The 15,293-nt window shown below is 63.9% G+C and overlaps 2 protein-coding genes across 3 annotated transcripts; both read right to left on the bottom strand.

The window, feature by feature from the left end:
* Positions 1 to 1,492: 1,492 nt before the first annotated feature.
* On the bottom strand, positions 1,493 to 6,490 carry LOC133263727 (protein FosB-like). Of its 2 annotated transcripts, XM_061443608.1 has the most exons (5): positions 6,283 to 6,490; positions 4,443 to 4,721; positions 4,253 to 4,360; positions 1,716 to 1,850; positions 1,493 to 1,585 (listed from the first exon to the last, which is right to left on the bottom strand). In XM_061443608.1, exons 1-5 carry the CDS (start codon positions 6,418 to 6,420, stop codon positions 1,520 to 1,522), a joined length of 726 nt encoding a protein of 241 aa, XP_061299592.1. In that variant the 5' UTR covers positions 6,421 to 6,490; the 3' UTR covers positions 1,493 to 1,519. The 2 variants fall into 2 exon arrangements, with proteins under 2 accessions (XP_061299592.1, XP_061299591.1); XM_061443607.1 differs by having other exon boundaries at positions 1,494 to 1,850.
* A 3,342-nt stretch (positions 6,491 to 9,832) lies between these two features.
* LOC133263722 (reticulon-1-A-like) lies at positions 9,833 to 14,700 on the bottom strand. Its single transcript, XM_061443603.1, has 8 exons — positions 14,676 to 14,700; positions 14,244 to 14,363; positions 11,844 to 12,042; positions 11,141 to 11,279; positions 10,926 to 10,995; positions 10,229 to 10,275; positions 10,079 to 10,137; positions 9,833 to 9,943 (listed from the first exon to the last, which is right to left on the bottom strand). Exons 1-8 carry the CDS (start codon positions 14,698 to 14,700, stop codon positions 9,901 to 9,903), a joined length of 702 nt encoding a protein of 233 aa, XP_061299587.1. The 3' UTR covers positions 9,833 to 9,900.
* Positions 14,701 to 15,293: the final 593 nt, after the last annotated feature.

Here is a 15,293-nt window from a genome sequence, read left to right as displayed (position 1 = left end):
CATGGAATGGTGGGGACGGAGCATGGGCACCTCTGGGGTGCTGGGGATGCCGCAAGGAAGCCCCACGGGGCGGTGGGGATGCAGCACAAAGAGCTCTGGGGTGAGGAAGGAGCCACAGGGGCTCTCCAAAGAGCGGGGGGAGATGCGATGTGGGTACCTGCAGGGGGAAGGAGATGCCCCACGGACACCCCCTACATCTCCATGGCAACAGAAATGATGCAGGGACCTTCGTGGGGCAGGGGGGAACTTCCCCAAAGGGATGGAGATGCTGCAGGGACCCCCATGGGGTGCTGGGGGGGCACATCGGAGGTGATGGGGAACCTTGAGAGTGGTGGAAACGGGGCAGGAGCCATCCCTAACGGAATAGAGAGGATGCAGGAACCCCTTGGGATGGGGGGGGATGGGGTTGGGCACCCCCAAAGCACCCGATGGGCACCTCCAGCACATCCAGGGCTGGGCAAAACTGCCCTTGAACCTCGCCGGGAGCCCAGCCCGTCCGAGAAATGGAGTGAAATGGGGGGGAGCACCCAAAATGTGTCAAAACCCATCCAAAACCATCTCAAAACCGTCCAAAACCATCCAAAACACCATCCAAAACCATCCAAAAAGGCAAAAAGGAAATTAAAAAGAAAATGGGGAAAAAAGCAAACCATCATCCAAAAACCATCCAAAAGAAATCAAAACCTGTCCAAACCCATCATAAACTGCCCAAAAAAATCAAAACCACCAAAAACCATTAAAAAACCCAAAATAAATATAAAAAAAATTTAAAACCCTCAAATAAAAATTTCAGAACCCATCAAAAAGATGAAAATCAGAAGCCATCAAAAAAAATCAAAACCCATCAGAAACCATCAAAAAAGAATCAAAAAACCATCAAAAACCATCAAAAAAGAATCAAAAAACCATAAAAAAAAATCAAAAAACCATCAAAAAAACATCAATCCCCCAAAAGAAAAACTAAAACTCATAGAACCGTTCCAAGCCATCCTAAAAAAAGCATCCAGGAACCTGAAGGCTCCACCCCAAAGCCATCAAGGAACCATCATCAAGGAACCATCATCAAGGAACCATCATCAAGGAACCATCATCAAGGAACCATCATCAAGGAACCATCATCAAGGAACCATCATCAAGGAACCATCATCAAGGAACCATCATCAAGGAACCATCATCAAGGAACCCATCCATAACCATCCAGGACCCATCCAGAATCCATCCAGGACCCATCCAGAATCCATCCAGGACCCATCCAAAAGCATCCAGAATCCATTCAGGACCCGTCCGGGACCCATCCAGAATCCATCCAGGACCCATTCAGATTTCATCCAGGATCCATCCAGAAGCATCCAGGACCCATCCCGCACCCATCCCAAACCCTTGCACCCCTCCATCTTCCCCCCCCCCCCCCATTCGACGAGCCCAAGATCGGGGGGGGGAGATGGATGTACAGGGAGAAGGAGGAGTTGGTTGGGGGGGGATGTGGGGGGGGTTCACAACGCGAGGAGCGAGGGGGAGCTCAGGGAGTCCGAGGATTGGTCGCTGCCGCTGCTCCGCTGATGCGAGGCTCCGCAGGAGGCTCCCTCTGGGTGGGTGAACACAAACGGAGACGCGGGGTTGGGGTTAAGCGGCGGGGGCGGCGCGAAGCAGCAGCAGGCGGGGAAGGGGCCCCCCCGGGCGCCGGGCGCCGGCTCCTCCTTGCGGGGGGCGCTCACCTCGGCGGCCCCGAAGGGCAGCTTGCAGGCGGGAGCGTGCGCGGCCAGCACCAGCTCCAGCCGCTCCTTCTCCTTGCGCAGCTCCGCGATCTCCGACTCCAGCTCCGCCTTCTCCTCCTCCAGCTGGTCCGTCTCCTGCGGGGGGCCGGGGGGGGCCGTCAGAGGAGGCAGCTCTGGGAGCGGGAGCCCTGCGGCTCCATCCCTGCCGCCCCGAGGACCCCTCGGTGTTCATCCCGGGTCCCTGAATCCGTGGGGCTCCGTCCTGCATCCATGAGTACCCCTCTGTGCTCATCCCGGGTCCCTGCAGCCATGGGTGTCCATCCTGCATCCCTGGGTAGCCCTCTGTGCTCATCCCGGGTCCCTGCATCCCTCTGTGCTCATCCCGGGTCCCTGCATCCATCCCGGGTCCCTGCAGCCATGGGTGTCCATCCTGCATCCCTGTGTAGCCCTCTGTGCTCATTCCGGGTCCCTGCATCCCTCTGTGCTCATCCTGCACCCCTGGGTACCCCTCTGTGCTCATCCCAGGTCCCTTCATCCGTGGGGCTCCGTTCTGCATCCATGGGTACCCCTCTGTGCTCATCCCCTGTCTCTGCACCCATCCCGTGTCTCTGCATCCATGGGTGTCCATCCTGCATCCCTGGGTATCCCTCTGTGCTCATCCCAGGTCCCTGCATCCCTCTGTGCTCATCCTGTATCCCTGCAGCCATCCCATGTCCCTGCAGCCATGGGTACCCCTCTGTGCTCATCCTGGGACCCTGCATCCATCCCATGTCCCTGCATCCCTCGGTGCTTATCCTGGGTCCCTGCATCCATGGGTGTCCATTCTGCACCCCTGGGTATCCCTCTGTGCTCATCCCTTGTCCCTGCACCCATGGGTCTCCATCCTGCGCCCCTGGGTAACCCTCTGTGCTCATCCCATGTCCCTGCACCCATGGGTCTCCATCCTGCATCCCTGGGTAACCCTCTGTGCTCATCCCATGTCCCTGCACCCCTCTGTGTTCATCCCGTGTCCCTGCAGCTATGGGTGCTCTTCCCCCATCCCTGCAACCCTAGGTGTCCATCTGTGCTCATCCTGTGTCCCTGTACCCATAGGTGCTCATCCCATGTCCCTGCATCCCTAGGTGTCCTTGCACCTATGGGACACTCATCCAGCATCCCTAGGCATCCACCTGTGTTCATCCCATGTCCCTGCATCCCTCTGTGTGCATCCCCTGTCCCTGTGCCCATGGGTGCTCATCCTGCATCCCTGTACACATGGGTGCTCATCCCATGTTCCTGCATCCCTAGGTGTCCCTCTGTGCACATCCCCAGGTGTCCCGCTGTGCACATCCCCTGTCCCTGCACCCATCAGTGCTCATCCTGTCCGTGCACCCATGGGTGTCCCTCTGTCCCCCTCTGATGGACCTGAACCCCTGTGAATCCCTCTGTGCTCATCCTCTGTTCCTGCACCCATGGGTGTCCGTCTGTCCTGCAGGTCTGAGGGACCTGCACCCATGGGTGGTGTCCTTCTGGCCCCCTCTGATGTCCCCTGCGCATGCCTGCATCCCTGGATCCGCCTCCCTCCGATATCCCCAGCTCCAAGGGACATTGCTGTCCTGCTTCCATCGTCCCTTGCCCAGGGGACACCCTTGTCCCCCTCCAACACAGCAGCTCCTGCGCTCATCAGTCCCCATTGACCTGTCCTCTTCCAACGAACCTGACTCACCTTTCCTCTTCCAATTCCCTGGGGACACCATGGTCCCAACGGCCATCAACCTGTCTCCTTCCAATGGCCTCAACTCAACCCGTCCCCTTCCAATGGCCTCAACTCAACCCGTCCTCTTCCAATGGCCTCAACTCAACCCATCCTCTTCCAATGGCCTCAACTCAACCCGTCCTCTTCCAATGGCCTCAACTCAACCCGTCCTCTTCCAATGGCCTCAACTCAACCCGTCCTCTTCCAATGGCCTCAACTCAACCCGTCCTCTTCCAATGGCCTCAACTCAACCCGTCCTCTTCCAATGGCCTCAACTCAACCCGTCCTCTTCCAATGGCCTCAACTCAACCCGTCCTCTTCCAATGGCCTCAACTCAACCCGTCCTCTTCCAATGGCCTCAACTCAACCCGTCCTCTTCCAAAGGCCTCAACTCAACCCGTCCTCTTCCAAAGGCCTCAACTCAACCCGTCCTCTTCCAAAGGCCTCAACTCAACCCGTCCTCTTCCAATGGCCTCAACCTAACCCATTATCTTCCAATGGCCTCAACTCCATGTGTCCTCTTCCAATGGCCTCAACTCCATGTGTCCTCTTCCAATGGCCTCAACTCAACGTGTCCTCTTCCAATGGCCTCAACCCAACCCATTATGTTTCAATGGCCTCAACTCAACCCATCCCCTTCCAATGGCCTCAACTCAACCCATTCCCTTCCAATGGCCTCAGCTCAACCCATCCCTTTCCAACTCAACCCAGCCCATCTCTTTCTACCTAAACTCAACCCATCCCCATTCAACCAAACTCAACCACCCCCTTCCAACCCACCCCACCCATCCCTCTCACTCACCGCCTGCAGCCGATCTGTCAGCTCCCGGCGCCGGTTCCGGCACTTGGCTGCCGCCAACTTGTTCCTCTCCCGGCGCACCCGGCGCTTCTCCTCCTCCTCTGGCGTCAACTGCCAAAGGGACAGCACCATGAGCCTGGTGACCCATCTGTCCCCATCCTCCCCCCCCAATCCCGTCCCATGCCACACTCACCGTCTCCTCGCGGCTGCGCCGGGGCCGCACGCGGCTGGGCCGTGCCGGTGGTGCCGGTGCTGCGCTGAAGCTGCCCATGCCTGGCGTGGAGTAGCTGGGTCCTGGCAGGTCATAGGGATCGAGGGGGGGGGGATGCGCCATGGGAGCCCCGGGGGGCTGTGACTGGGCCACCGAGGAGATGAGGGTGGGTTGCACCAGCCACTGCAGGTCCTGGCTGGTGGTGATGGCCGTCACCGTGGGCACAAAGGAGCCGGGCATGTCCCCCAGTGCGCCGCACTCCTGTGGGGATATGGAACGGGTCAGAGCCATGGGTGAGAGCCCCCGGGCCGGTGCGCAGCCACCTCGTGTGCCTGCTACCCACGTGCAAGAGCTCCTGGCACTGCTGCACAACCACCTCATGCCCTGGTACCCATGTGCAATGATGCTCTTAAGTCTCTAGCACTGATTTATGTCACCCTCAATACCCTGGTACCCATGAGCAGTGATGCACAACAGCCTCATGCCCTGTGTAATGATGTCCTTGAGCCCCTGGCACTGATTTATGCCACCTTCAGTGCCCTGGTACCCATGTGCAATGATGCACTTCAGTCCCTGGCACTGATTTATGCCACCCTTGATGCCCTGATACCTGTGTGAAATGATGCCCATGAGTCCCTGGCACTGATTTACGGCACCCTTATGCCCCTGGCACTGATGCACAACAGCCTCATTCCCTGGTACCCATGTGCAATGATGCCCTCAAGTCCGTGGTACCCATGTGCAATGATGCCCTCAAGTCCGTGGTACCCATGTGCAATGATGCATTTTAGTCTCTGGCACTGATTTACGCCACCCTCAGTACCCTGGTACCCATGTGCAATGATGCACTTCAGTCCCTGGCACTGATTTATGCCACCCTCAATGCCTGATACCTGTGTGAAATGATGCCCTGGTACCCATGTGCAATGATGCCCTTGAGTCCCTGGCACTGATTTATACCACTATTATGTCCCTGGCACTGATGCACAACTGTCTCAATGCTCTGGTACCCATGTGCAATGATGCCCTCAAGTCCGTGGTACCCTTGTGCAATGATGCCCTTGAGTCCCTGGCACTGATTTACACCACTCTTATGTCCCTGGCACTGATGCACAACTGTCTCATGCTCTGGTACCCATGTGCAACGATGCCCTCAAGTCCCTGGTACCTTTGTGCAATGATGCCCTCGAGTCCCTAGCACTGATTTATGCCACCCTCGTGCCCCAGCACCCCTGTGCAAGCCCCCCCCCAGCCACACCGTGCCCTCATGCACCATTCCCCCCCCCACCTCGGCATCTGCCCTATGCACCCCTTTCCCCTTTAAGAGGATGGGGACCCCCTAAACCCCCACCAGCACCCCGAAAACGGGGTGGGGGGGCACCCATGCCCCCTCCAGGGGCTGGTTGGTGTTGAACCCCCCCCCCCCGGTATCACCGGGACCCATTATAACGGGGGGGATGCTCGACACCCCCCCATTCACCCTTTTTGGGGGTGCGCTAGTGCGGCAATGCGCCAGCAGAGGGCGCAGCAGCGCCGAAGGAGAGGGGGGCGTGGCCACGCGGGAGGGGGCGTGGCTCCCCACACCCTCCCCCAACTCCCCGTTGCCTAGCAACAAACTCCCGGGGGGGGGGGTGGCGGTGTCTAAAATAGCCCCGCGCGCGCCGTACGTGCGCCGCGTCATCACGGCGGGCTCCCCGCGCGCGCGTCACGCCGTTTACGCACGACCCCGCCCTCTCCGCCCCCCCCACCACCGCCGCCGCCGCCACCCAACCAAGAGCCGCTCACGGCCGCCCCCTGCCGGCGCCGCCGCGCAAGCGCCCACCTGAGCCGCCGCCGCCGCCGCCGCCGCCGCCGCGGGGCTGCCGAAGGAATCGACCGAGGAGAGGTACTGGGACTCGGCCGAGGGGGAGGAGCTGCACCGGGAGCCCGAGTCGTAGTCCCCGGGGAAGCCCTGGTACATGGCCCCGGGGCCGCGGGGGCCGCCCCGCCGCGCCAAGGCTGCGGGTCACGCTACCGGCATCCCGGGCACCCCCCCCGGTGAACGGGGTCAGTTCGGGCCCCGGGGCAGCCGCTGCGAGCGCCGGTTCGCCCCTGCCGGGCTCTGGGTCTCCGGTGCAAAGCCCTGGAGCGCTGCTGTAAGCTCCGGTGCGTTGGTCCCAGGGTTCGGTTGTCCCGTATAAAGCTCCGGTTCGCTGCTATAAGCCCCGGTGTGCCCGTCCCAGGCTCTGGGTCTCCGGTAGAAAGCTCCGATTCGCTACTCCAAGCTCCCGTGCAGCCGCTAGGAGTCCCGGTGCGTCCGTGCCAGGCTCCGGTTCACTGCTATAACCCCCGGTGCGTCCGTGCCAGGCTCCGGTTGTCCTGTATAAGGCCCCGGTTCGGCCGCGCCAGGCTCCGGTTGTCGGTTGAAAGCCCCGCTCCGCTGCTATAACCCCCGGTGAGTCCGTGCCAGGCTCCGGTTATCCGACAGAAAGCCCCGCTTCGCCTCTATCAACCCTGCCGTGTCCGTCCCCCGGATCTCCGGTGCAAAGTCCCGGTCGAGCCGCTGCAGGCTCCGGTAAATCCCTTCCCAGGCTCCGGTCCGGCCGTTACGAGCCCCGGTACATCCAATCCGCCGGTGCAAAGTCCGGTTGAGCCCAGTCCCCGCCGCTCGCCCCCCTCTCTCCGCTATTTTATGAATGAACCGCTCGCCCGCCGCGCCGGCACTTTATACGGCGAGGCTCCGCCCCCCGCGCTGACGTCACGGCCCCCGCTGCCGCTGTCCCGGGACCCCCGGGACCCTCCGGACCCCGCGGTCGCCGCCGCCACCGTCGCCGCCGTCGTTCTGAGGCCCCTGGAGCCGCCGCCGCCGTTAAGAGGCTCCGCGACGGGCGGGGAACGGGGGGGATCCCTCGCCCCGCCCCCTCCGGAGTTCCTGTGACGCAATTAGCCATATATGGGCTTGTCTCGGAGTGTTTGTTTGGTATCCTAGCAATGACGTCACAGGGAATCCCTTCGCCGCCGCCGCCGCCGCCGAAAACGCGTATTAATAGAAACGGCAGCCGCGGTTCTAGAAACGGCCTGAACCGTCCGGGCCCCAACGCCGGTGACTCCCTGGTGACCCCCCGGTAACGCCCCCGCGACCCCCCCCCCCCCCGCTGACCCCCCCGGGTGCCCCCCCCCATGACCCCTTTTTCCCCTCCTGTAACCCCCCCTCCGGAAACCCCCTTTAACCCCCGGTAACTCCTAAAGGATCATCCCGGGGGGGGGATGCCCCGGCCCCGGCCATTGACCCCACTGATGGGGGCGGGAGGGATCCGGTAACGGGGGGGGCGCACACCGGGAGTGCGGTCCCGTTCCCGGGGTGCAGGGCCACGGTCCATGGAGGGAGGGGGGGGTCCCGACCAACCGGAGCCTCCCTTGTGGGGGTGTCCGGTCCCGTTATTGGACACCGGGGTCTGATGTCACCGGCGGGAACCGTCGCTGAGTCACGGTGGGGCCACGGGGGGGGGGGGGGGGGGGAGCCGTTCCCACGCCCCCTCATTCATTCATTCATTCATTCATTCATCGGTCGTTTATTCATCAGGGCAAGTCCCGCCCCCAGTGCGGGGGGGCGGGGCCGGGGGGGTGGGGCAACCCCGGTGGTGTCCCGGTGGTGTCCCCTTGTTCCCGTTTGGTGTCCCCTGGGATCTCAGCCCCGGTGTCCCTGTCCCGGTCCCAGCCGGGCTCTCCCCGTTGTCCCGGTGTCCTGCTTCCATTCCCCCCGGGGTCCCTTTCCCGGTTCCAGTCCCGGTGTCCCGGTGTCACGGCCAGGTTCCTCCCAGATCACGGTGACCCAGTCCCAGTGTCCTGTTTATCCCGGGGTCCCCAGTCCCGGTGTTCCCGTATCCCTGTCCTGGTTCCAGTATCCCTGTCCTGGTTCCAGTCCCGGTATTCCAATATCCCTGTCCTGGTTCCTGTATCCCTGTCCTGGTCCCAGTCCCGGTATTCCAGTATCCCTGTCCCGGTGCCTGTATCCCGGTGTCTATGGATCCGGCCGGGTTACCTCCACTGTCCCGGTACCCTGGTCTCGGCCGGGCTCTCCCCAGTATCCCAGCCCGGTATCCCGGTCGCAGACTGGTTCCCTCCAGGTCCCGGTGTCTCGGGGTCCGGCCGGGTTCCCCCCGTGTCCCGCTATCCCGGTGTCCCTGTCCCAGCTTCTGTGTCCCTGCCTCCATCCGTCCCGGTGTCCCGGTCCGGACGGGCTCTCCTCGGTGTCCCTGTCTTTGTTCCTTTCCTGGCCGGGTTCCCCTCGGAGTTCTGGTACCCCTGTCCCCATATCCCTGTATCCCTGTATCCTTGTGTCCCAGTGTCCCATATCCCGGTGTCCCAATATCACGGTCCCCATCCCTGTATCCTGGTCCTCATCCCTGTATCCCGGTCCTATCCCTGTATCCCGGTCCCTATCCCGTTATCCCGGTCCCCATCCCTGTGTTTCCCGGTCCCTATCCCGTTATCCCGGTCCCTATCCCTGTATCCCGGTCCCTGTATCCCGGTCCCTATCCCGTTATCCTGGTCCCTATCCCGTTATCCCGGTCCCTGTATCCCGGTCCCCATCCTGTTATCCCGGGTCCCCATCCCGTTATCCCGGTCCCTATCCCGTTATCCCGGTCCCTATCCCTGTATCCCGGTCCCTGTATCCCGGTCCCCATCCCATTATCCCGGTCCCTATCCCGTTATCCCGGTCCCCATCCCGTTATCCCGGTCCCTATCCCGTTATCCCGGTCCCCATCCCGTTATCCCGGTCCCTATCCCGTTATCCCGGTCCCTGTATCCCAGTCCCTATCCCGTTATTCCGGTCTCCATCCCGTTATCCCGGTCCCTATCCCGTTATCCCGGTCCCTGTATCCCGGTCCCTATCCTGTTATCCCGGTCCCTATCCCGTTATCCCGGTCCCCATCCCGTTATCCCGGTCCCTATCCCGTTATCCCGGTCCCTATCCCATTCGCTCTCTTCCACACACAAACCCCCCCCCCCCCGCTGTAAACACGCTCGTGTCGCCCGGCGACGGCGTTCCATGCGCGGTGACGTCAGCACGTCCGGCGTCCCGTGTTTACGTCGCGCGGCAACCGCCGTGACCTTGGCAACGGAGAGGGGCGGGGCCAGGGCCCGAACGAGGGGGGCGCGGTCAGGGTGGGAAAGGGGCGGGGCTTGCGCCGCCGGGCTCCGGCGCGTTCCGCGGCGCTGGCGGAGGGCACGGCGGGGTCACAGGGGTCCACAGGGTCACGCGGGGGTCACCCAGTGACCCCCCCCCTTCAGCCCCCCCCCTTTACCCCCCCCCCCGTCCCCAGATGCACCCCGCTTGTCACAAGAGTCTTTATTAAAGTGGGTCCCCCCCCACAGGACGGGGGGGCCGGGGGGGACCCCGGCTCCTTCCCCCCCCCCTCCGCTGTCACCTCGGGCGGGGGGGGGGCACACGGGGGGGTCACTGCGGCTTGGCTTTGGCACTGGGGAGCTTGGCCTGGATCCTGCGGGAGAGTGGAGCTGGGGGGGGGTGGAGAGCCACAACCCCCCCCGGGGGCACCCCATAACCTCCCCCCCCCCGAAGAGGTTCCGGGGGGGGGGGCAGGGGTGGGTTTGGGGTGCGGGGGGGTGGCTCTGACCTGGCCCGGAGGTGGCTCAGGTGGCTCCGCACCAGGGTCACGTATTGGTCGATCTGGGCCTGGGGGCACAGGGGAGCAATTGGGGACATGGGGGGGGGGGGAGGCCGGGACCCCCTTGTGTCCCCCCCTTGTGTCCCCCCCCCCATGTACCTGGTGGTGCCGGTAGAGCACGGGGAAGGTGAACGCGCAGATGACGCCTGGGTGGGCAGCAGCTCGTCACGCACCATGTGCCCGTGATGTCCCCATGGCATCCTCATCCCATGTGCCCATGGTGTTCCCATCCCATGTCCCCATGGTGTCCCCATCCCATGTCCCCATGGTGTCCCATCCCCATGTCCCTTATGTCCCATCCCTCTCCCATGTCCCAGTCCCAAATCCTTTGTCCACATCCCATGTCCCTGTCCCCACACCTTGTCCCCATACTGTGTCCTTTATCTCTCATCCCCCTCCTATGTCCCTGTCCCCATGCTACATCCATGTATCTTGTTTCCTATACCAATGACCTATCCCCATCCCATCCCCATCCCATTCTCATTCCCATCCCATCCCCTATCTCCATCCCATCCCTATCCCTTGTCCTCATCACATCCCTATCCCCATCCGATCTCCATTCCAACCCATTCCTATCCCCATCCCCATCCCTTCTTGTCCTCATCACATGCCTATCCCCATCCCATCTCTATCCCATTCCCACCCCCATCCCATCCTCATCCCTTTCTCATTCTCATCCCATCCCTATCCCCATCCCACCCCTATCCCAATCCCCTGCTGTCCCCATCACATCCCTATCCCCATCCTCATCCCCATTCCCATTCCCATTCCATCCCCATTCCCACCCCATCCGTACCGGCTCCCAGCAGCGTCAGCCCGTTGCAGACGGCCCCCACGTAGGTCAGCAGGTAGAACAAGAAGGCGAACTGTGCCCAGAGCCACCATCATCACCAGCACCGCCACCGGCACCCCCGGCACCCCCAGCCCCACATCCCCCCAGCCCCCCATCCCCACATCCTCCCCAGTCCCACATCCCCTCAGCCCCACCGGCCCATCCCCCCACATCCCCACCTTGAGGGACTCAGGGACGCTTTGCACCAGGAAGAGCCGGGCCAGGGTGCGTGTGGCCGCGCTCAGGTGCCGGGCGAGGCGCCGGGCCCAGCGCTGCTGCTCCTCGGGGCTCAGCCCCACCGCGGCCTCCGGCGGCTCCCTATGGGGCAGGGACAAGGGAGGAGGGGGTGGGGGGTGTAAGACCCCATTGGGACCTTGGGGATGGGTCTGCCCCATGGTGAAGGGGAAAACCCCATTGGGACCTTGGGGATGGGTGCGCCCCATGGTGAAGGGGGAGAAGGAACCCATTGGGACCTTGGGGATGGGTGCGCCCCATGGTGAAGGGGGGAAGGAACCCCATTGGGACCTTGGGGATGGGTCCGCCCATAGTGAAGGGGGGGAAGGAACCCCATTGGGACCTTGGGGATGGGTCCGCCCCATAGTGAAGGGGGGGAAGAACCCCATTGGGACCTTGGGGATGGGTGCGCCCCATGGTGAAGGGGGGAACCCCATTGGGACCTTGGGGATGGGTGCGCCCCATGGTGAAGGGGGGAACCCCATTGGGACCTTGGGGATGGGTCCGCCCCATAGTGAAGGGGGGGAAGGAACCCCATTGGGACCTTGGGATGGGTGCGCCCATGGTGAAGGGGGGAAGGAACCCCATTGGGACCTTGGGGATGGGTCCGCCCATAGGGCCGGGGGCGGGGGAGGGGCCCTCACTCACCGCGGGGCCGGGTGCGGCCGCAGCGCCCGCAGCGCCCCCTGGTGCAGGCGCCGGGGCAGCGTCACCGCCAGCACCGCCAGGGCCCCGTAGGCGCCGACGCTGACGGCGCTGAAGCGCGCGAGGCAGCCGAGCCCCGCCAGCAGCGCGAGCAGCACCAGCGCCGAGCGCGCGGGGTCCCGCCAGTGCAGCAGCTCCCACACTGCGGGGGCAGAGCCGGGATGAGCGCCCCAAAGGGTCCCAGTGCACCCCAGTGCGTCCCGATCCATCCCAGTGCGTCCCGATCCATCCCAGTGCGTCCCGATCCATCCCAGTGCATCCCAGTGCGTCCCGATCCATCCCAGTGCGTCCCGATCCATCCCACTGCATCCCAGTGCGTCCCGACCCAGCCCAGTGCGTCCCAGTGCGTCCCAATCCATCCCACTGCACCCCAGTGCGTCCCGGCCCACCCCAGTGTGTCCCAGTGCGTCCCGATCCATCCCACTGCATCCCAGTGCGTCCCGGCCCACCCCAGTGTGTCCCAGTGCGTCCCGATCCATCCCACTGCATCCCAGTGCGTCCCGATCCATCCCACTGCACCCCAGTGCGTCCCAGTGCGTCCCGACCCAGCCCAGTGCGTCCCGGCCCACCCCAGTGCGTCCCGATCCATCCCAGTGCGTCCCGATCCATCCACTGCACCCCAGTGCGTCCCGGCCCACCCCAGTGCGTCCCGATCCATCCCACTGCACCCCAGTGCGTCCCGATCCATCCCACTGCACCCCAGTGCATCCCAGTGCGTCCCGATCCATCCCACTGCACCCCAGTGCGTCCCGGCCCACCCCAGCGCGTCCCGACCCAGCCCAGTGCGTCCTGATCCACCCCAGTGCGTCCCGATCCACCCCACTGCAGCCCAGTGCGTCCCGATCCAGCCCAGTGCAGCCCAATGCATCCCGATCCATCCCAGTGCACCCCGATCCATCCCAGTGCGTCCCAGTGCATCCCAATGGATCCCACTGTAGCCCAGTGCGTCCCGATCCATCCCAGTGCATCCCAATGCATCCCGACCCATCCCAGTGCATCCCAATGCATCCCGATCCATCCCAGTGCGTCCAATGGGTCCCACTGCAGCCCAATGCATCCCGATCCATCCCACTGCAGCCCAATGCATCCCGATCCATCCCAGTGCGTCCCAATAGGTCTACTGCAGCCCAGTGCGTCCCGATCCATCCCAGTGCGTCCAATGGATCCCGATCCATCCCAGTGCATCCCAGTGCATCCCGATCCATCCCAGTGCGTCCCAATGCATCCCGATCCATCCCAGTGCATCCCAATGGATCCCAATGCATCCCGATCCATCCCAGTGCATCCAATTGGATCCCGATCCATCCCAGTGCATCCCAATGGATACCCGTGCATCCCAATGCATCCAGTGCCTCCAATTGGATCCCGATCCATCCCCAGTGCATCCCAACGATCCCATGCATCCCAGTGGATCCCAGTGCATCCCAATGCATCCCAGTGCCTCCCAATGGGTCCCACTGCATCCCAATGGATCCCCAGTGCATCCCAATGGATCCCAGGGCATCCAGTGAACCGCCATTGGATCCCAGTGCAGCAGCTCACACACTGCGGGGACAGAGCCAATGACCCCCCTGTGCATCCCAATGACCCACCCCCCCCATCCCAGTGCATCCCATTGGATCCCAGTGCATCCCCGTGACCCCCAGTGCATCCCCTTGCATCAGCTCCCACACTGCAGGGCAGTGTGCAATAACCCCCCCCTGCATCCCAGTGCATCCCAGTTCATCCCAATGAACCCCTAGTGCATCCCAGTGAGTCCATTGGATCCCAGTGTATCCCAATGACCCCCCACCCTGCATCCCATTGCATCCCAGTCCATCCCAGTGACCCCCAGTGCACCCCCGTGCAGCAGCTCCCACACTGCGGGGCAGTGTGCAATGACCCCCCCCGCATTCCAGTGCATCCCAGTCCATCCCAATGAACCCCCAGTGCATCCCACTTAACCCTCTGCTGCATCCCACTGCATCTCACTGCCCCCAGTGCTCCCAGTGCCCCCCATTGCCTCTCACTGCTCCCAGTAGCCCCAGTGCCCCCCCAGTGCCTCCCAGTAACCCCAGTACCTCCCCCCAGTAACCCCTCAGTGACCCCCACTCCTCCCAGTACCCCCCTGGAGACCTCCCAGTGCTCCCAGTGCCCCCTGGCACCCCCATTGCCCCCCATTGCCCGGTGCCCCCCCACCCTGTCTCTCCATGGCTCCCGCTGGCGCTGCCGGGGGGGTCACCCCTATTTTTAGCGGCCAATCCCTCGCCGCCGCTCGGGTCCTCCCCGCAACCGGACCCCGGGCCCCCCCCCGCCGGGAGCCCCCCCCCGCGCCGCGCCCCGGGGCGCTGATTGGCTGCTTACCCAGCACATCAGGGCCCGCCGGGCTCGCTGATTGGTCGGGGGGCGCAGGAGGCGGGTCCGGGGTCGGCGGGGGGTCCGGAGGGGGCGCGGGGCGGGCCGGCTGCGGGCGCCCCCTGCGGGCTGGGGGGGGGCTGCTGAGGGAATGGGGGGGTTAAAGGGTTATGGGACCCCCCGGACCCGAGACCCCCCCCAGGCCCCCCTATGGCACCGAGTCCGCATTGGGGCCCCCCCATATCTCCCCAGCCCCCCCTTAGGGACCGCACCCATGGCCCCCCTTCCCTCCTTTAACCCCCCATTGCCCCGGCTCCCCTTGAGACCCCCCCTATTGCCCCCAGCCCCCCACTGAGGTGTCCCCACGACCCCCAGCGCCCCCTTGGGGACCCCCCCCATGACCCCCAATGACCCCCTTAGGCACCCCCATGCCCCCCATACCTGGCCTCATCGAGGGCTCCTCCATCTCGCCCCCCCCCCCACCGGCAGGGCCCCCCCCACCTCCAGCCGCCCCTCGGGGGGGGGCGGGGGGTCCCAAGCCGCTTTGGGGGGCTCTGACCCCTAAATGGGGGTCCAGCCCCCGGGGGGCGGGGCCCGAGCTCAGGCGGGGGGGGCGGCTCCGGCGGGGGTCCCGGCGGCAGCGGGGTCCCGGTTCTGTTGGGGCGCTGCCCCCCCTCCAAAGGCGATGTAGGAGAAGGTGAGCTCGCGGGGGGGGGGTCCGGGGGGAAGTCCCCCCATCTTCATCCTCCTCTTTCCTCCTCGGGGGGCTCCGGGGCCACTGCAAGCTCGGGGGGGAACTCGGGGCTCCTCGGGGCCACCTTTGGGGGGTTTTGGGGCGTCAAGGTGGGGGGTTGGGGTTTCCCCCTTCCCCCCCCAAATCTGCACCCCCAAAGGGGGGGTTCGGCCCCACTCACCCTCCGTGGAGTCCGGGGTGGTGGAGGCCGTGGACGGAGCCTCTTCTGTGGGGACACACACACACAAAGGGTGTGGGGGGGACCGTGGGGAACCCCCGTGTTCCGGAACCCCCAAACCGGCTCCAGCACTCCCCCCCCCCCCCCC

The sequence above is a fragment of the Pezoporus flaviventris genome, unplaced genomic scaffold, assembly GCF_033815535.1.
Source record: "Pezoporus flaviventris isolate CSIRO_AGI_PZ_B2104156 unplaced genomic scaffold, CSIRO_AGI_Pfla_v1 ptg000441l, whole genome shotgun sequence".
NCBI lineage: Eukaryota > Metazoa > Chordata > Aves > Psittaciformes > Psittacidae > Pezoporus > Pezoporus flaviventris.
Note: the sequence above shows the minus strand (reverse complement) of the source record. Positions and strands in the feature narration are given on the sequence as shown.